Source organism: Fonsecaea nubica (assembly GCF_001646965.1).
Source record: "Fonsecaea nubica strain CBS 269.64 chromosome Unknown Scaff13, whole genome shotgun sequence".
Classification (NCBI taxonomy): Eukaryota; Fungi; Ascomycota; class Eurotiomycetes; order Chaetothyriales; family Herpotrichiellaceae; genus Fonsecaea; species Fonsecaea nubica.
This window is the reverse complement of record NW_019173686.1, coordinates 315,197-334,503: the sequence shown is the minus strand read 5'-3', so window position 1 is coordinate 334,503 and position 19,307 is coordinate 315,197. Positions and strand designations below refer to the sequence as shown.

General features: G+C 52.9%; 4 protein-coding genes across 4 annotated transcripts; 2 read left to right on the top strand and 2 right to left on the bottom strand.

The window, feature by feature from the left end:
- Positions 1-312: 312 nt before the first annotated feature.
- On the bottom strand, positions 313-2,105 carry AYO20_02982 (hypothetical protein; the record flags this gene model as incomplete). Its single annotated transcript, XM_022641286.1, has 2 exons — positions 313-2,033; positions 2,090-2,105. 2 exons carry the CDS (start codon positions 2,103-2,105, stop codon positions 313-315), a joined length of 1,737 nt encoding a protein of 578 aa, XP_022502817.1.
- Positions 2,106-2,648: 543 nt separating this feature from the next.
- On the top strand, positions 2,649-3,280 carry AYO20_02981 (hypothetical protein; the record flags this gene model as incomplete). Its single annotated transcript, XM_022641285.1, has 4 exons — positions 2,649-2,652; positions 2,705-3,123; positions 3,178-3,222; positions 3,272-3,280. 4 exons carry the CDS (start codon positions 2,649-2,651, stop codon positions 3,278-3,280), a joined length of 477 nt encoding a protein of 158 aa, XP_022502816.1.
- A 951-nt stretch (positions 3,281-4,231) lies between these two features.
- Positions 4,232-7,818, top strand: AYO20_02980 (hypothetical protein; the record flags this gene model as incomplete). Its single annotated transcript, XM_022641284.1, has 4 exons — positions 4,232-4,702; positions 4,967-5,452; positions 5,540-5,602; positions 5,668-7,818. 4 exons carry the CDS (start codon positions 4,232-4,234, stop codon positions 7,816-7,818), a joined length of 3,171 nt encoding a protein of 1,056 aa, XP_022502815.1.
- A 3,594-nt stretch (positions 7,819-11,412) lies between these two features.
- On the bottom strand, positions 11,413-12,871 carry AYO20_02979 (hypothetical protein; the record flags this gene model as incomplete). Its single annotated transcript, XM_022641283.1, has 3 exons — positions 11,413-12,309; positions 12,370-12,576; positions 12,638-12,871. 3 exons carry the CDS (start codon positions 12,869-12,871, stop codon positions 11,413-11,415), a joined length of 1,338 nt encoding a protein of 445 aa, XP_022502814.1.
- Positions 12,872-19,307: the final 6,436 nt, after the last annotated feature.

Sequence of the window (19,307 nt, the reverse complement as noted above, 5' to 3'; positions counted from 1 at the left end):
AAAGGCGCAGTTCCACGGTGATGGATTTGAAGTTTCCAACTGGTGGGCGCCAAGAAATAGCCTAAATAGGTAAGAGGCGTTTTCCAAGCACGTGAGTCGGGAACGTCAATATATTCTGGTAGGTTGTCACGGGTGTCACTTCAAAAGTATTAACGATGGCCTACTGGGTCATGGGAGGGTAATCCCTGAAAAAGTTGTTCATTGTCTCTCGGCGCTTGCAGTCTATTGTCTAAATATGCTCTGTTGTCGATTTAGGCTAATACAACATCGGTGCTCGCAACCAGAAAATGCGGCTGTCCATGACTTTCCCAGCTACTCGTCAATCTCATCCACGGTGGGTAGATCGATGGCTCGGTAAAGCAGAATGAGTGCAGAAGCGCTCTCGCCGCCACCAGAGAGAGACATGATCCTGTCCGAATCGACTTCGCTGACTTTGTCGTCATTGAACCACCACCATTTGCCATCCTCTTCTCTGCGCTTGCCCCCAGGCGCTTTGGGATCATCTACCAGCTTGCCTTGCTTCTTGACAAAACTGGTGTAATGGCCGCTGTCAGCGCTTGCGCCTTGGTGAGTAATGACGCCTCGGAGCTCGTACAATCCTGATTTGTTCGACCCTTCGTCTGCTGCAAGTTCCGGATCGATGAGAGCGTAAAGTTCTTTTTTGGCTTGCTTGATGGAAGCAGCTCGTTCGGCCTCGTACTCTGCATCTGTTTTATAAACATCCATTTCGCCACCTTGCTCCTTTTTCTTGCCTTCCTCTTTCTCCTTTTGTTCACGGAGTTTTGCAATAGGAGCAGCCTCTACACCCTTCGTCGCTTCATCATGCTTTCGATCTTCCTCCTGCTTGTGAGCCAGCTTCTGTCGCTTCCTGGCCCTCTCGACATCCACCTCATCCTTGCGAATATCACGAACCTTGTCACGAACAGGAATCAGCCGCTTCTTCAGATCATCTGTGCAAAATTCGACGATGTCGAGTTCTTCGGGGAAAGTGACTTTCCGCATGATCTTGGTTTTCTTCTGTATGTCTCTCCGCCAGAAGAATCGAACAAAGTGTACGGTCAGGTACTGGGGAAGCCGGGATATGCGAGAGGTCTTGATGTATTTGGCATCTCGATCCAGTGTCGGCGAGTGCTTCTCGATGTCTTCGGTCAAAGCCGCCAGGATACCGTCTCGTAAATGATTGATTGACTGGTCAATATGACAGTCCAATTTCAGGAAGGGGTCGTCTGACTCCACAACTGGCTCGCTGTCTCCAACTTCTGGAGGCGGTGCGAGTGAGGAGTGGAATGAACCGGCCATGTATCGATCAATGAATGCGATATCTTTTTGTTCTTGAGTGCTTTTATCCGTGATCTTGAGCTTTTGTCTCAACTGGTGAATTATCTGGGACCATGCCTCTTCGGCATCTTGCTGGGCAAACCCTTGCCCGTTCTTTGCTTTCTGGGCAAACTGAGGATAGACATTACGCAGAGTGTTTAGAAATGCCAAGGGTGGAAGTCCTTCTTGTGTCTTGGACATTTGTTTGTAGAGATCTCGGAGTTGCGCAGTCAGGTCGTTGTTTGAGCTGATGCCACTAAGGCCGAGACGGCTCAGATCTTGTAGGCTCACGCCTGTGGCCCTATCGGCTTTATATATCTGCAACGAGTCTTGCATCTCAGGTATGCTGCGAAGAACTTGCAGAGTGGAGTTTAGATAACACGTGTTGCCGAGATTCTGAAGGCCAGCTGGAATAGCACCTTCTTGAGCGGCGGCTTCAGCCTCGGTCATATCCTCAACGAATTTCGGTTTCTCGACGGGTGCGTTGACTGCACTGCTCTCGCCAGACGCGGTACCGAGCATGGTGAAGATCTGGCCGGGTTTGGCATTGAGCTTGGATAGCTCAGTATCGTCTTTTAGCTTTCCACCTTTGATCAGGACCGACTGTCGCTCAGGTTCGACGCCGGTGAGAGAGAAGAGTTGGAGCTTGAGCATCTCCCCGTTCGACGAGGGGTCCAGCTCGACATCGTACTTTTTGCCCTGGTGCTTGATGACAACTGAGAGTCGTGAGTAACCGCGGTTTTGTTTACGGGACACTCCCAAGAAAACTTACTAGGAATGGTCGCCATCTTTGTGCTGGTCTATTCTGCAGGTCTATTCTGCAAGACAAAAGAAGGGAAGGAGACGAGAAGTCTTATGCGAGAAAGTGCAAGGACAAGTAGAGGAAAACAAAATGCTTGGAAATTGTTAGAAGGCGGCGAAAGACGCAAGGCTCGTCAGGCACAAAACAGCACGTCACCCCCTCCCCGCCAAACAAGGCCAGTGCCAAGCCTCGCAGCCGCAGGTGAGCGCAGAGACACCAGCCGTGCCTGCGGATGACGGATCTTGCGGGCAGTCCCCCTCCAAACAGTTCCTTTGACATTCAACTTGAGTCCAAAGGCAACAAACCTCCAGTTGTATGTCAAAGAACTAAAACAGCACACTGGACACCAGTCTCGACTCCATATCCAACCCAGTGTCCATGTACCGGTGAATTTTTTTTGGCTCTGCTCCCAATCTCAATTGAGCGAGCGCATTGAAGATGGTGTGCCTGCTCCATCTCAACTCGATATCTGGCTTGTGGAAATTGCTGACTATTGAGATCAGTCCCAATCACTGCGGCCTTATCTTCAATGTGTCCGTTCCTCTCTGACCGCCGCTCTCTCTCTCTCCAACTTCGCTTCTCAAGCCTCAGAAAGACACAATGTCCCCGAGATCGAAGCAGCCAGTTCGCCCGAAGTCCTGTTAAACCCTCTGACGATTGCCCGCAATGAGAACGAGAAAGTCCTGATAGAACCCAGCGTCAACAGTGTACGAGTGAGCATCAGAATAAAGCAGGCCGACGAGATTGAGAATATTCTGGTCCATAAGTTCACGCGTTTCCTTACTCAGCGTGCCGAATCCTTCTTCATTCTACGACGGAAGCCAGTCAAGGTGGGTGGCATTGGCATCGCCAAAAGATTGCGACCTGACAAGCTGCAGGGTTACGATATCTCGTTCTTGATCACGAACACGCATACGGAAGAAATGCTCAAGCATAAGTTGGTAGACTTCATTATCCAATTCATGGAGGAAGTCGACAAAGAAATTTCAGAGATGAAGCTCTTCGTAAGTCATAAACGCCCAATACAGTCTGCGGGCATACACTTATTCAGGGTGCAGCTAAACGCCCGTGCTCGCTTTGTGGCTGAATCATTCTTGACTCCGGTAAGCCCCTTTCGTTGTCAACCACTCCACAATCATTGACCGGGTGCAGTTCGACTAGGTTTAAGAGTCGACAATATAACAGCGCAAGAGCGCGGATCGTGCTCAAGTGGTCGTGTTGGCGGGTCTCAATGCAAGGACAGCCATTCTGGCTGAGGCCACACAAGGCTGCAGATGGACCACGACCCCTGAGATCATGTGACTACGATCCAACGACATTCCAGTCACAAAGAGTGTTTGGAGCAGCATTAGCGATAACGATGGGCAATATCCGATGATGAACAATGAGCTGCTGGACTAGTGTCATGGTTCTGATCATTCTGGTCTCTGGAGATGCTGAATACAATATTCATTGTTCGGAAACCACCTTCTTTCCCATATGCTGACGTTACAGAAATGGTTTTGTGATGACTAGATCGAGACGGATCCCTCTGAAAGACCGGGTGGGAGTCTAAAGGCCCCCAGTTTATTCGTCCTTCCCTGTGCTGATGCTCAGGTCGGCGAGCAGCGATGGACAACGACTTTTCCCACTGGCGGCCACCCGAGCCAACGACACTGCTGACATACAGCCAGTGACTTTCTCCTGGGGTTTTACACTGTGTGGTGTGGCAGGCGCCAAGGCGAGTCTCTCATTTGTATAGGGAGACGGCAAAGTGAGGCCAGAATTTGGCCTTTTGCTCGCCGTGAATCAATACACCGACTTACCGCCTTCGACCTGTCACCATATTTTGCGGCGGACTAGAAACAGGGCAGTCGATCTGATTTCTGGCCAGGAAATCTCTTCTCTCACTCTTGCTTTCGACCTCGACAGTTCATCTTTTGTTTTGTTGTTTTGAATCTTCCAAGGGGCCTTTTCTCTCGACATCTTCCTCACTTCCTCTTCTTCTTCCTCAAACATCTCCTTCAACACCTTTCTTTTCTCGATTCATTTGTTCCTTCTTCCTCCTCACTCGCCCTCTTGCTCATCCCCTTTTTCATGTGTGTTTAACGTTACTTTTGAGAACTTGTCACCATGGAAGGCCAGTCGGGCTTCGGTTCGGTGCCAAATGACGATGATCATGGCTACCACGCGTCCTCTGGCCATGTGCGAATTCCATACCCCTCGATCGGACCGTTGGCGCCTCCTCCCCCTCCTCCTGTCAACTTCCACCCAGGAATTCATCTTGCTCCGCAGCACGGTGTTGGCGTTGGCAGCATGAACATGAACGGTTTGACCATGGCTGGGATGAATGGGGCTCTGCCTGCAACACCAATCCTGACCATGCCGACACCCTCAGTTCCAAATTTCTACATCCCAAACAACGACCCCTTCTCAGCAGGCGTTGTTTATCAAGCACCACCGCCGTTGCCAGCGAGTCAACCTGTTCCTCTTCGCATCATGACGGATCCGGCAGTACCCTTTGACCCAAATACACCGCCACCGTTTGCTGATCGAGCACAGCTGCTGATGCCACGCCGTCATGGTGTGCTCAAGATCATGAATGTGAGTTCTGTTTCCTATTCTTCTGATATGTGCTTTGCCTTTGCTTTTTTCTTTGATTTTGTGTCTTTCGCGTTCGTCGAGTGATCCGTTACCTGCCCGTCACTTTGTGCTGTGCTGTGTTGTTCTGGGGCAAAACCCCAGACCATCAATGGAGAGCAAGCAAGTCCTGTGGTGGCTCACAAAGATGGCTGGCTTTTTGTCCTTCTTCCCCCTCTCCTCGTCCTCTTCTGCAAAAGCCTCCATCTGCATGCATGTTTGGATCAGTCGTTCGCAAATGGGACTCGTGCTCACCATGTCCCATCTTGCCCCACTCAGATCCCCTACACGATCAGCGTCGCCGAGATGCAGCAGTTCATCTGCAAGTACATCCCCTCGAACCACCTGATCGAGCCGCACGTGTCCGGGTACCCGATCCACATCATCATGGAACGCTCGACTGGAAAGACGATGGATTGCTACGTCGAGCTCACAGCGCCACGCACGGCCGAGCAAGATTGGGAACACGGCTTCGGGCTGAAGCTCATGCGCATCCCCAAGATCGGCCAGCGCAACGTCGAGGTCTTTCTGAGTAACCAGGGCGAGTTGATGAAGGACATGTTCCCCCGCGCAAAGTGCATCCACTTTGACAGTGAGCAGTCTGGTGCCCCCAAGTTGGTGCCGAACCGCGACATCTTCTCGTCGGGCTACAAGGGCTTCATGACCAACGAGGAACTCACCTGCATGGTCCGTCATGCTGAATATCCACAGCGGGTGAGCCTTTTTTAGAATTTCTTGTTTTCTCTCTCTTCAAAAAGTTGAACTGCCGCAATGAGTCAAAAACTGACCGCTTTTATGCAGTCCCAATTCGCGAATCGGAGCATGCAACGCACCTTTGAGAGCATGATCAGTACTTTGTACAAGGTAAGCCATTTCGCACTGATTCATCCCACCAGACAGACGACCCTTTCTGACCATGACATCTCCAGTTCCCTTGGTTTTCCGTCAGACTCTACACCGTCCGTCAGGTCATGGCCATGTTCGACGCGTATAAGAAGCAGCTTGACGTGCTGATTGTCAAAGTCGACTCTTCCAGAGGCATTCCTCGCGAAGTCGGTCTGGACAACAAATTGTTGATGGATTTCGTCTTTGCCGGCCTCAACGCCCCCGGCTTCTCGGAGCGCCAGCGTGCAGATATCGTCGAGTCCTCTCAGGCGTTGTCGTGTGGGTTCCGCATCAGCAAGCATGCCCGTTACTGGCCATTTCAGACCTTGTCTGTCCACCCTACCCATCTGTCGGACCAGGACATTGGAATGTGGTTTGAAATCTTGAACATCGGCATGGGTGTCATGGAGTCGCAGACCCGCAAACTCATCGGGATCGAGCCATATCTCGAAGTCGTCCGTGACCCGGAGGGCCATATCTTGTTCATGCCTACCGAGGTCGGTCTCGATCTGAAGCGTGCGCAATTCTCCGTGTTGGAGAAGCGAATCATGGCCGATATGATGACGGTTGGCTGGAACGCTTACATGGGCCAGATGGGCGTTGACCCACCGACACCCGTGCATCAGCAGTATCCTGGTACGGGCCACTTCAGCAATGACTTCACCGTTGGTGCCGCTCATGTCGACCCTGTCAATCCATTCACTGGCACTGCAACCAGCAACAACCGTTCCGGTGGTGCATTCAGCAACAATGGTCAAGAATCTGGTTCCGGCGTCCCCGCCGCGAATTCCTCCAGCAGTCAAGATCAGTATTCATCTGATGGGTGGAATGCAGACGATATTCTCTGTGAAGAGGACGACATTGAAGAAGGAGAATACGCTGACAATATTGACGATCCGGAGCAGGCACTCAAGGCCATGCGCGAAGTGCTCAGACAGGTTGGCGAGGCTCCACCGTCAGATCAGCAAGTCCCCATGCACAGACAGGGTGCGTATGATGCAGAGACCCAGGGGTTGGGAGCTGGTTTGCAGAACATTGAGTTGGCCGGTATCAGCAACAATAACACCACCAACGGGCCTGGACCTACGATTGTCGGAGAGCTCCCTCAGCAGCGCACCGCCCGTTCAGGCACTGTTCTCAGTCAGCCGTTCAATCCAGAGTCTCCAGCATTCGAGCCACCGGCGGGTTGGAAGCAGCGACACCGTCATACTCCCAGCAACTCGGACTCTACCTTGGGCACCAGCACTGTCTTCGGCGGCACAGGCTTGGGAAACGGTGACTTTACTTCTCCGCAGAGAATCAGCACTGCTCGGAACAATAACAACAAAGGCAAAGGTAAGGAACCAGCTACTACCGCCACTGCTGGTGGAGGAATCCGCCTTCAACCTGCTGCCGCAATCTTTGGGCCGCCTCTGAACGTTGCTTTTGGTCGAACTGATGCCGCTGCTGAGCAGCCGAGCTTGTTTCAAGGACCCAACAACTATCGTGAGCGTCGCGGTGTTACCATTCGTTCTCCTGACGACGGAAACTTCTTCGCAACCCTGCAACCCACTTCTGCTCTTGACGCCGGTGCCGGCACCACGGGTGGTCCTGATGCGTACACAATGTCTCCCGGGAGAGACGCGCGCAATGCCAACACCAACCGTGCCGACGGCATCGACGAATTCTTGGATGGTCTCTTTGGCGAAACTACCACCCAAGCTGAGCGTGCGGCTATGCGTAGTCCAATCATGACTCCGACCAACAGTCCAACAACTGCGCGGGGCTCTCCTTTGCGACGCATCATGGGTCGTGTGCCTTCCGCTGGTATCGGTCCTATCGAAGAAGACGACGAGGATGGCGAGGTCGTCAGCAGGTCGGGAGTGGCGGCGCCTCACTCTTCTCCAAACTACACCCGCTACTCGGACGCGTCTTCCAGCCCAGACACGGCGGTGGTCCAAGGTCCCCCCGAGGATCGTGGCCCCGGCTCCGGCTGGGAAGGTTACTCGCCGGTTCCTCAGACTGACTACTCGCCCAAGCGAGGTCCTCGCCGTCTCACCACGCCCGGCTTTGGCACCCATCTTGTCGGATCTCCATACCCTCAGCGCATCACCAATAGCGAAACCACTGCTGTCGAGCGCAGTTACCGCCTGCATGGCCAGCGCCTCCAGCTCCACATTGATGAGACGATTGATGAAGAGCCCTCCGAATCTTGAGCAACTCGGTGCCAGTTACCGTTCTAGCCCTTCGAGACAGAGGTGAAACCGATGGTGAGAAAGAGATGATCAGATGCAACTTTTCCGGATAACAATGGTGGACCGAGAATGCCTACAATGCAATGAAATGCGATGAGATGCGCTGGTCGTGTGATGGCAGAAATGAATTCATGTCAAGGATGATAAGAAGAATGATGGTGACGACTTGTTATGAGGGTATGGAACGCGCGATGCCAGATGCGTCGCAACTCGCGAGAAGAGCTAGCTTGCACTTGGAGATGGATGGTTGGCTGGATCATGGATGAACAAGTGCTCGACAGAGAAAAACCAGAAAACGAAACAAGACAAAAAAAAAAGGATCTGTCCCCCATTACCCTTGAGCGAGCGACCTGTTGTGCAGAGCTGAAGGATTGATACCTACCTAGGTATACTTTGGAGGAAAACAAGGAACCGGAAAAGACCCCCCGACCCAACCCCTTGAGCAAAAGGCGACAGGGTGGGAAAAGAAAAAAAGATTTCTCACACGCACACGAAAAACGCAAAAGCGAAAAATCAAGAAAAACACAGAAGGAGAATGAGGTATTGAGCATGGACATGACTTGGGGCAGTGCGTTTGCACGAGGGCAAAAGGTCCAGACCGAGTCGCTGTGCTTTTTCTGACTATGGGCATGACTGATGAACTGGATGGAAGGTGGTGCATGCATGCGAGAAAGACAGAGTCCATGGATGGCAAGCAAGTGCATGAACATGGAGAAGGACAAGCAATAGCATGGCATGGCATGGCAAATCAAGGCAGTCAATGGCCATAGCACTGGCGATAGCAATAGCAAAGAGCTCTACCGATTCACTCACCAGGGACTTGACACTGACCCCTCAGCGTTCCCTCTTCCATTCCCATTCCCATTCCCATTCCCATTTGAGTTTTAGGTTTTTTTTTTAAATTCCATTGTGTCTTGCTTGGTGTTGTATACACTGTACTGTGTTTTTTGGTGTTGTGTCGTATATTGATGAGGCGTTGAGGGTGTTGTACCCGAGTACCTCGTACGCTGCTCAAGTGAGCGATTCAGGAGGCACGAAAAGGGGGTTGATAGGTATTTCAGCCTTGTGCGGGTGGCCGCAGTTCGAAATGGTTACGAGGATGTGTGAATGTACTCGGTACAGGATTGTGAGAGGGGTACCTTTGCCGGGTGGCTACCTACTATAGGACAGATTAGCAAGGTTAGGCACCACTACACAGTACCACAGGTACCGACTAAGGTAAATGTAAGGCCTGCTAGGTAAGCAGCCAAGTAGGCAAGCTAGAAGACCACCTACCTCCCTGGGTAGGTACAGTAGAAGCACCCGGAAGCTTACCTAGAAAGGTACCAGTTATAGCCCTCCCTCCATAGGTACGGTACCTAAACGGCAGTTAAAGTCAGACAAATGGCCCCCCATCAACCATCGTCAGCAGCATCGCAGTGTTATGGTTGTTTCTACCCCTCAGCTGAGACCAAACTCCCTTGTCCAGTTCCTTTCTTTATTCCGTTCCGTCGTCCTCTACCGAGTAATATTAGAAGTCCCCCCTCTACAAATACCAACAGGATCAAAAAATTTCCGAGTCACCTGCCACACTCCTACTCCCACACACCCCCATCCCCGCTTATCGACAATCGAATCTGACCCTCCCTTGGCAAACTGGTAGCTGGTAGGGTATGCGGTGTTACCTCAAAAATGCATGCAGGGCAGATTGGCAAAAACGGACAGGCGGGAAGGTAATCGGTCGGTTGGTCGGTCGGTCAGTCAGTCGGTCGGAGCAAGTCAAGTTCAATTACCTAAAAATTGGGGGGGTTAATGCGCGCCCGCCCGCCGCGGCATCGCATCGTATCGGTGGCGGCCATGCGGTTATGCGACCTGAAATGCAGCCAAACCAAAAACCCAAACTCTGGAGAAAAACTCAGCCCGAAGAGAGGCCAAAAAAAAAAAGGAAAAACGATTGAATAAAAAAAAGTCTCGTCCCGCGCACCGCCCCTCCCCCTCCCGAACCTGCATATCCAGTGCATGCCATGCCATGCATGCCTGCATGCACGCGTGCATACGCGCATCGCATACCCTCCCTCCCTCCCTTCCTCCCGTCGTTCGTGAAGCCGGAACTTCGGAAATCGGGTAATGATAATCGATAGGGCAAAACCCTCCCCCATCCCCCGTCCGATCCCCCTCCTGCTCCTCAGAACAAAAACGGTTCATGGGGAAAAAAAATTGATGTCGTGCATACATGCATGCATGCCTTGAAAAGTACTCGGTTTCACCATCCCTCTCTACATTGCTATTTGTGGATGGCAAACGACGGAATCACGTCACGTCCAATACCTTTGCCCCAAGACCACTGCTCAGGCAGCCCTTGATCGCCATGGTTTCAGACATCTTGCTCCCGCACAAGTCGCCGCTACGGATTGGTTCCAGCTGGAACCAGGAGATCACATCCTTTCAGCGCTGTAGGAAACGCGATTGGGCAGATCTCATAGCCGACCGACTGACTACTCGTACTCGCTGACAAAAAGACACTCTGACCAGAAACTAAACAAAGGTTTTAAGCATTCAGAAACTAGCACCACTAGTAAACAAGCTCGACAAACCTCCATTGTTCCATCCCGTCCTTTCCCAGTGTACCGGCACAAAACAAGAATCCCACCAAGCTCAAACATCTCCGGATCGTCAGGCTGTGCTGAGTGTTTCTTGCCAGTTGTTGCGGCCGATGCCACAGAGTCCAAGCCCAGACGGAACCATCTTGCCTCTTCTCTTCGCCCATTAACAACTCCAAGTGTCTCCAAACGCCCATCTTACCCGTTCAGTCAGTAGATTTGTTCCGCCGCCCACTCTGTCCACCCTCGTTTGATCTCATCGAAATTTGTTGAAGAACCCGTCTTGATCAGAGAGCTTGAGAAGGACCGGCTTCAAACAGAGCCGCTGTCCGATGACCCGAGAAAGGTGGTGAAAAAGTACTATGAGTACACAAGGTTGTAACGCGCGTTTGGTTTTCTTTTCTGCTTGGAAAAAAACAAAACAACAAAAAGGATTCAGACAGCCTTCCCAGGTACAGTAGCGCATTAAGTCAAAAACAAAAAATTCACATAGCCACCCAATGTTGCATTTCGTTCAACGTTCGCAAAAGGTGAATCGGGCTCTGATAGCCGAGGGCCAAGGGGCAAAAAAGTCGTAACAGCTTTGCGATCTTCCGAGAGAAAGAGAACTCGATCAAACAGCCACCCAATGGTTTATCTTATCCCATTTTAGCCCTTTCCGTCCGATTCACTGGCGAAATTCCAGTAAAGACCGATAGTGATGAAAATAAAGAGATGTGGGTCGCCCCGAGGTGTGTATTGTTTTGCAAAACGAAAAAAAAATCCATGTAATCCGATGTCGCTGAGACCCGACGAACGTCCTGAAAGCCCAAGTGCACGCATGCACGATGAGTTGATAACAGGGGTGATGAGTATGCTCTCCGAGCCAACTCCTGTGGGAGGAAAGGAGGGCCCGCTGGGTTCTTGCTGGAAAATCCCAGGGCCTCTGTGAGGAGAGGACGAAAGAGGCGGGACGGAGAGCACAAGCAAGCTGTCATTATTTCTTGCCATCCAGCTTGCTCAGCATCTCGTTGTCGTTCTTGCCTCGTAGGTCCGGAGCTGCAGTCCGGGTGTGTTCAAGCATCTCATGCACCTTCATGCCACTTCTGCCGTTGGCAGAGGAGCCTGCCGAACCAGGTTGATTAGGCGGCGGAGTCCTGCCGTCATCGTAGGTCGGCGCTTGATGGGGCGAATTGTAGCTCTGCGCCGACTGCGGCGTCAGACCAGACGGTGACACGTTACCCTTTTGAGATTGAGTGCCATTGGGATAGCGAGCCGGCTGTTGAGGGAAAGATTGATAGCTCATGGTCGACGTAGCCGGCGAGGTAGGCGCACCGGGGGTATGATCCGCATAATCATAGCTACCACTGCTGTTTTGGCGTGACTCATATGTACTGTTGCGCGCACGCGAGCTGGGATGGGGAGACTGGGATGCATGAGAATTCTCATTGTGGGGGTCATCATCAGGAGGGGGACGTTTAAGACTGACACGTTCATCATGCTGAGCAGCTTGAGCCTGCCCATGTGCGTCATACGATGGTCCAGCAGGAGGATACGAGTAGGGGTAAGGCGCAGGAGGATAACCAGGTGGCGGTGGCGGTGGATAGTTGTACTGGGGTTGGCCATGAGGTCCAGCGGGTCCTAGAGGTTGGCCGTGGGCACCATAGAGCATTGGCGGCGGGTCACCCTCCCGGGGATAATGGTGTCCATTTTGGCCGGCTCGACCATCAGGTTGACCTGCGATGGGAGCCCGCGCAGCATTGGGTCCATAAACCGCGTTGGCGGGGACAAAGGCAGCCTGAGACGAGACAGGATGGAACAAGCACTGCTGGTTGAACCGCACGCAGTTTTGACAGCGGCCATCCGGAGAACTGTCATAGCCTGAGCACCGGATCTAATCTGACATTAGTGCATGTCCCTCAACTATCTTCGCGCCGAGAGATATCATGCATACCTTTCTCTTCCGGCAGTACTTGCAGGCTATGGCGGTACGTTGTCGCGGCGCAGCAGCTGGAGCAGGCGGGGGGTAGGGAGAAGCATAGTAGCCTGCGTGGGGATGCGCATACACTGGTGGAAGGCGGTACGCATCCGGTTGCATGGGTGGTGGGGGCTGTCCCAGGTCAGGCCTTGGGGGATATGCGTACGCTGGATGCGCAGGGTCCTTTTGTTTACCGATTGTCAGCTGAACATATTTCGACCCGACTTGAAAAAGAGCGACTTACTGGGTAGTGAGGATAAGCACCATGTTGACTTGGCCATGCCTGCGGAGGGGGATATGGATGAGCCGCCCTCGGATCTGGATACTGCTGTCTCGCGGGTTCTGGAGGAGGATATGGGCTCCGGTCATCCCTCGCAGGAGGACGCTGGGGAGATTGTTGTGAGTAGTAGCCACCCTGGATTGAGTCGTCCGGAGGAGGAGGGTACTGAGGACGTTGAGCATCCCGGGGATCCGCCATTTGTGCCGCCATGAATTATCCAAAGATTGTGTGTGGGTGACACAGGTCCAGCGAAGGGGGTCGACGCAGGCCAGGAAACAACCGAGGCTAATAGGAAAACGGGTAAGGGAAGGACCGTCGAGGCGTTGGTTGAAAAGCAAACAGAGACTTGCTCGCAGAGCGTACGAGGAAATCTGAAGGATAAAAAGCGTCGACCTCAGAACCAGCTCGAGGTCGAACAGTTGGGAGGGAGAGTCGATGTGAGGCGGCGCGGGCGCAGTCGTCAAGCACTGCGGTGCGAGGGGGGAGAGGAGGAAAGTAAGTAGAGGGGATGAAGTTCCTGCAAGGGTGTGCGAGGTGACCGGGCTGAGATATTAAGTTGCTTAGAAGGCGTCCGGGCAACAAAGGGAAAAAAAACTTTGTAAGATGGTACGAAGTGTCGGGCCCTGGCAGAAAAGATGATCAGGTGTTCGCAGGCGGGCGGGTATGCGTTCGGACGGAAGGGCTGCGTCAGAGCCCGTCGAAAGGAAGGCGATCCAAGGGATGGTGAGAGGTGTGAGAGGTGTGAGAGGTGAGAGAGAGAAGGGTGAGAGACGATGTGAGAGTGGACAAGGTCGGTGAGGACGTGACGAGCTGAGGATGACGATAATGGGAGGGAGAGGCGGTTGATGAAGAATGATTGGAGACGGTGGTGGGTGTGATGGGGATGGAGTGTTGTGTCCAAGGACTCCAAGGGCTGCTTGGAACAGAGTGGCAAGCGGTCGCTATAGGCTCTCAACTGCTGCAGGCACAACCGAAGGAGGGAGAGATTTTGGGGTGGGAGCTAGGGCTGCGGGCGGGAGAGTAGCCAAGGTAAATGTACACAGTTAATGCCTTGGGGGTTTTTCTGGAAGCCCCTAAAAGCACCCAAAGGCCAGAGGGCACTAAGGGAGTAGTGACCCAAGGAGACGGTCCGGAGAAGCGGTATTGAGCCTACTAGCGATGCAGGACAGGGATCATCAGGTGCCAGGCGCCAGGTGGGGATGCTTGGAATGGAGCCCGGCTAGTTAGGCTTTTTGGGGGTGTGGGTTGCCTGTGGTTCTCTCTCTCACGATCCTTAGCCTGGCACTTGGTTGGGCACTGGCTGGTAACTTGGCCTGGCACGGCTGGGGGGGTCTGCTGCCACCTGCCACCTGCACCACTTTTGTGGGAAAATGACAAGTAGCGCCGCTGCTCGTAATCGGAGCCGCCAGGCCCTCCCGCAGCTGGGAACTTGACCTTGAACCTTTGTCCGGCAAGTGCCTTGTGGCTCGGCCTCTTCGGCTGCCTGACGGAAACCACTGGTTGGATGCGGGCGGTGCTGGGCGAGTCCCTTGAGCTGAGGCCTTCCCCGCCAGTTCCCAACTGAGTGCCCGAACTTTGTCGAGATCCGTAAGGTGTTGGCGAGCGTCCCAAGGTTAAAAATGCTGTAATGCTTGCTGCAAGGGGAACTCCGGCCACTGGTCTCGGTGTATCTCGTACGAGGTATACCACCCCCAAGTGACACCCTTCGCAAAAATGAATTGCACACCCTCTTACCCTCTCCAGGTGGATTCTCAGGCCGAAACGAGACGAAGACGGAAACCTCCCTTCCTTCTGGTGTGACCTGTCAACTTCGGTGACGGGCTGTCCTGTCACCCTTGTGTGTATGGCGAGGCGGGGTTACACCTTTCGGGATGCCTGGTGCTTGCCCCTCTCTTTCTCCTTGCGTCGTTTGACACACGGTTATTAGCGTTCTGGGTGGAGTGGGATGAAAATAATGGTCATGGGTGGTAGCTTGTAGGTAATATCCGCCTGAATATTGTTTTTTGACCCTTGTCGTCACAAAATCGATCGACTTTTCGCTAGTAGCGAGCTTGAGAGAAACCTACTAGGACGGATCCGAGATGAGGAATCTGGTCTGCAGAACTCGTTTGCAGCCAAAAAACAAAAAAAAAAAGCCCAACGCGTTTGCTGCTTGAGGTTTGTGCGTTACGGCGAGTCGATCCGAATGTTCCACAAGATATCCAGCCCTTTCCGGTCTTTATTGGACAGAGCGTCCCCCACCCCCTGGTCGAAGCTGAAATCGAATAAGATGAACTCGATGTCCTGCAGTGCTCGTCACCGGCCGCCAGTGCCGGCTCCACCCCTCGGATGATGGCGAGGCGTGATGGCGGACGGGGACAGATGGAGCTGCAGACGGCAATTGAGAAGAAAAACGGAAGGAGATGGATTCCCAGCTGGATCCGCAAGTCACAGACGTGGAAAGTTAGGAGCCAAGCGAGGGCAAATGCCAGTCAGCTTGTCAGAAATAGAGAAGGGAGAAAAAAAGAGGACAGGAAGGGCCCGGAAAGCCTGTAACCTTGCTCTCGTTCCCTGGAGATGGGAGGGCAGTTCCGTCAACCCCGTCAACGTATGCTAGATGCGTCCAGGCTAAAGTGCGAGCGAGGGTGACCCCGCTAGGTACGTGCCTTTGGTGCCTCTGGCTGGGATCCTGAAATGGGTCACTCTCTCGTGGATGAGTAAGTCTTTCTTGTTGACTTCCCAGGCCTTAGTTGGGAGGGGGAAAGAAATCCAGGACAGGGATAGGGTTGCCGCAACCAGCTGTGAGGAATAATTGGTCACTTTGCTCACTCAATTCACTCGCTAGTCTCAGACTCGTGGCGGAGGGGCATCGGAGAGCGTGCAATACAAGTAGGTACAATAATCGATGATAATGGCTCGATTGGTTCGCATCAGTCCTTCTGGATGACTTGCTTCGCGTGGCCAGTGGCCACCAAAACCGTAAATTCTGGGTGGTCCTGGGATTGTGGAGGAGGTAGTAATCCGAGTCGTCGCCGTCGAAAAAGGTTCGACTCGTGATGTGAAATTCTTTTTGTGGAGAGGATGGTTTTCTTGGAGGGGAAAGACCATGCGCAAAGTTCCGTCATCCACCGTTTGATACGGTGCGAATCGGTGCGAATTGGCAAGGGGAGCCGTCAATCAAGGCCACTCCAGGCTCAAAGGGAGCCAGCTGAATAGGGGTGGGCAGGGTGTGTGCTGCGTAAGATGGGTGCTTGTGAGCTGGGAGATGGTGAGGGCGTGAATACGAGGTCTGTTGGTAGAGAGAGTGGCCCTCGGTTGATATTTGTGGCCAAAAGGATAGTCCATGCGCAGAAACAGAAAAACCAGAGGCTGTAGCAACAGGAAAAGTAGTTGGAAGATCGATGCTTCGAATCTGCCGACAAACCAAGGTCTATCGAACCCTCTTATCTGTCGATCGGGCCGTTGCTTCTCGTCTCGATGCTGATGCTAGAGCGAGACAAAGCTTTTCCCCAAACTGCGAATCACTGTACTAAGGGCCTTGCAATCAGAGTTGAACACGGTCTCTTTGCTGGACCAGCATCCTAGTAGATGCTGACTCGTGGCTTCAGGTGTTGGACAAGACCCTAATACCAGGCGAGCTACCCTCCCTCAACCCTTACTTGTAGACACAAGTAGATTTTCGTAATTCGGGGAGCGGCCCCTCCAGGAAGCATGCAGCCATCATGCAATGCGCAAGGGAATGTCGAAGGGAGACTAGAGGACGCCTATGTAAGGCGCCGTCGATGCAGGCGTAAGTGCAGTACCATCCCATGCACGATGCACATCCCCCTTTCCTTGGAGCGGCGTGGGCGGCCAACCGTCCAGCTGAGAAGACGGACCGTTTGTCTTGTTCCCAACAAGTTCTTTCGACGTATTGCCTAGTATTTTACAGAGTCGATACGTCCTCGGGCGTAACATGCCGTACTTCCGCCCATAAATGTCCGTACATGTTTTATACATAGAATGGTAGGCCAGACTTACCTCTCCAGTTGCACGCTCCATGTCCACGTCCTTGTCCGTCCAAAAGGGTACCTGACTCGCCATAGCTCCGAGAGAGTCCCTTTGAACGTGGGATTTTTGGTTGAGGTCAGGGATCGGGGGAAAAGGGATTCCCAACAGTGGTGACAAACTTTCGTCGCGTATCCGCGGCGTGAGCAGCATCGAAGATCCCGTCTGCCGTGCAACATCAAAAGCAATGAGCAAGAATATGACAGCGCCCTAGAGGATGCAGCTTCCAGGGATTTGCATCCCTCTCAGATCCTAGTCGACTTTTTTCGTCCGGTTCGCTGCTTTCCGCTGCCTTGCCCCGTCAATTGTTTGCTCCAAGCAGTTCTCGGGTGACACCAAACCCGTGACGGTATTTCTTAAACCATCGTGTGGTATCGAGGTCGACGCTTGGGTTTGTCCTGAGCCAGCGTTGACAGATTCCCGGCACGCCATCACGGCTAGAGTAAAGGACCCTCCCAGACGGTGTGAGAGTGCATCTCGAATCCTTTTTCGAGAAAGCGGTGTGGTTGACGGCGTTATCCACCACTTGAGTCTCTCCATCCAAAATCAAAAATTGATCTTGGGAGGATTTGTGTGCAGCAACTAAATGATGCAGCTCTCTGTCATCTGACCTCGTCCAGGCTGTGTATTGCTGCATGATGCAGGACTAGCGACAGGTTGGGCATGTGCTAAATGGTTGATCTGGCAATAATGTGTCGCTGAAGCCTGTTCCCTTGCCGCAGTGGTCCGGGCCTTAACTTGTACATTCTGGCCTCGATTGTGCGTTTGACGGGGGCACCCGCCATTGCAATAGTGTAGCTAGGGTGACTCCCGTAGCGGTGGTGCTTAACGTAAGGGCGAATAAGGGGTCTAGCATACTGCGACCAACTTTCTCGGTCAGGCTCATCATTCGATGTGGGTGACCAAGACTACACCGGTTGAGCTGCAAAGTGTAAGCTCGCGGAACCGTGTCCTGCTGCTCACCTCGCTTGGTATCTAGCGAAGCCGTGAAGACAATATCCTGCAGGCTCAACTCTTTCCCTTGTGTCCATGACTTCAATGGAATAGTGCGACCAACTATTTGGTGGTGACGTAGTACCAGAAAAGGACCGTTGAGGGACTAGTCCTTCCCCAGGTCGTGAAGCAGGCCTGTGGAGAGAGACCCAGAAGCCAGACAAAGAGACCTTAGCGTCCAAGATTGGTGGCCGGTGTGCGCGGAAGGACTGCGCTGAAGTGGTAACGGAGGGCGCCCAATACCGAGTGAATCGTAATGCGCGACAGGGGCCCTCGACGCCCCAAAGGCGAAGGGCGAAGGGCAAAAGGCGAAAGCCACCAGGCTCGGCTCTGCCCTAGGGCCCGCCCTTGCTCAAAGCCTCCAAGTTTCTTTCCTCTGCTACAGATCATGTAATGTTCGGATCGACGCCGCAGGCTTGCTTATCTTTCTGCAAATAAATTCTCCATTTGTGGGGGACGACACCGTCCGAATGTAGGAGTAGACTATGTACCGAGTATGCGTCGACCTTGTCGCACCACAATTCCGCCTGCGCCCAGAGTTGTTTCTTAGTTTGAGACATGATCAAATAAATCTCTCAGTGCTCGAACCCGGAGGTCCCACAAGCTTGCAATGTCATTATCGAAGCAAAAGGTGGGTTTATTGGAGGAGGTTAAGTTGCTTGTCGCCTCAGAGGGAATACGCAGGAAGTGGTAAAGAGGACACTGGAGACATGTCTAGAAGGCTTCCCTCTCAGGACTTCCCGTCCAGGGTTGTGTGGGTGCCTGTTCTAAGCCAGCAAACGACCTTGTGACACCATAGAGAGTTGTCAGAGCCGACCTGCGCTACAAAACCGAGCATCCCGGGAGTGCAACCGATAGGGGAAGGAAGGGGAAAGAACTCAATAAGAAAGTGGTTTCTGGCGTGCGGTTGGGAATTGGTCAATCAACGGGGATGGATCCCGCAGACCAGCTTGCTCACGGCTTCGCACATTTTCAGCTCCCAAAGTCGATAGATCGTCCTGCAAGAACTGCGGCCGCTCCCTCGGTGGTGTAACCGACGTGCTGGAAGCGAACGGAGGACGCAGGGAGAGGCGCACCCTGCTAGGGTAGAGCGAAACTGGCTGTAGCCGAGCAATCGGAACGCATTTGCAGACGGGCCGCCATAGACCCTCACCATCGTGCAAACATTGTAGACAAACCAGATTGCGACCGGCGCAGGGCGTGTGCCCGCCTGACCCATCGAGCCACGACGGACGAGGACCCCCAGACACTCAAACCATCATCGTTCCACGTAAAGAGTCAACCACCCCGGCCTGGCACGGTCAATTTCGCTTTCGTTTCCTTCTCTTGCCCTTTTAGTGGTGTCATTCATGTCCTTTTTTTTTGCCCTTGATCCTTTCGCACACGGAGTCTCGCGGAGAGAGGTGGCAAGCAGTAGAGGTTGTTTAATCGCCTTGCTGCAATCAATACGTAAGCTTTGAACACCAGTATGAGGGGAGACTACTGAAAGAGTCAGGATACCGACATCCTGTTACTTCATCCGAGAAAGTCACCAATATTGATCTCGTTGACAGTAGTTACGGACCGAGTAACAGTGGGAGGCAGATCGAGAGGCTGGAAGGTTTGCTGGCTCATG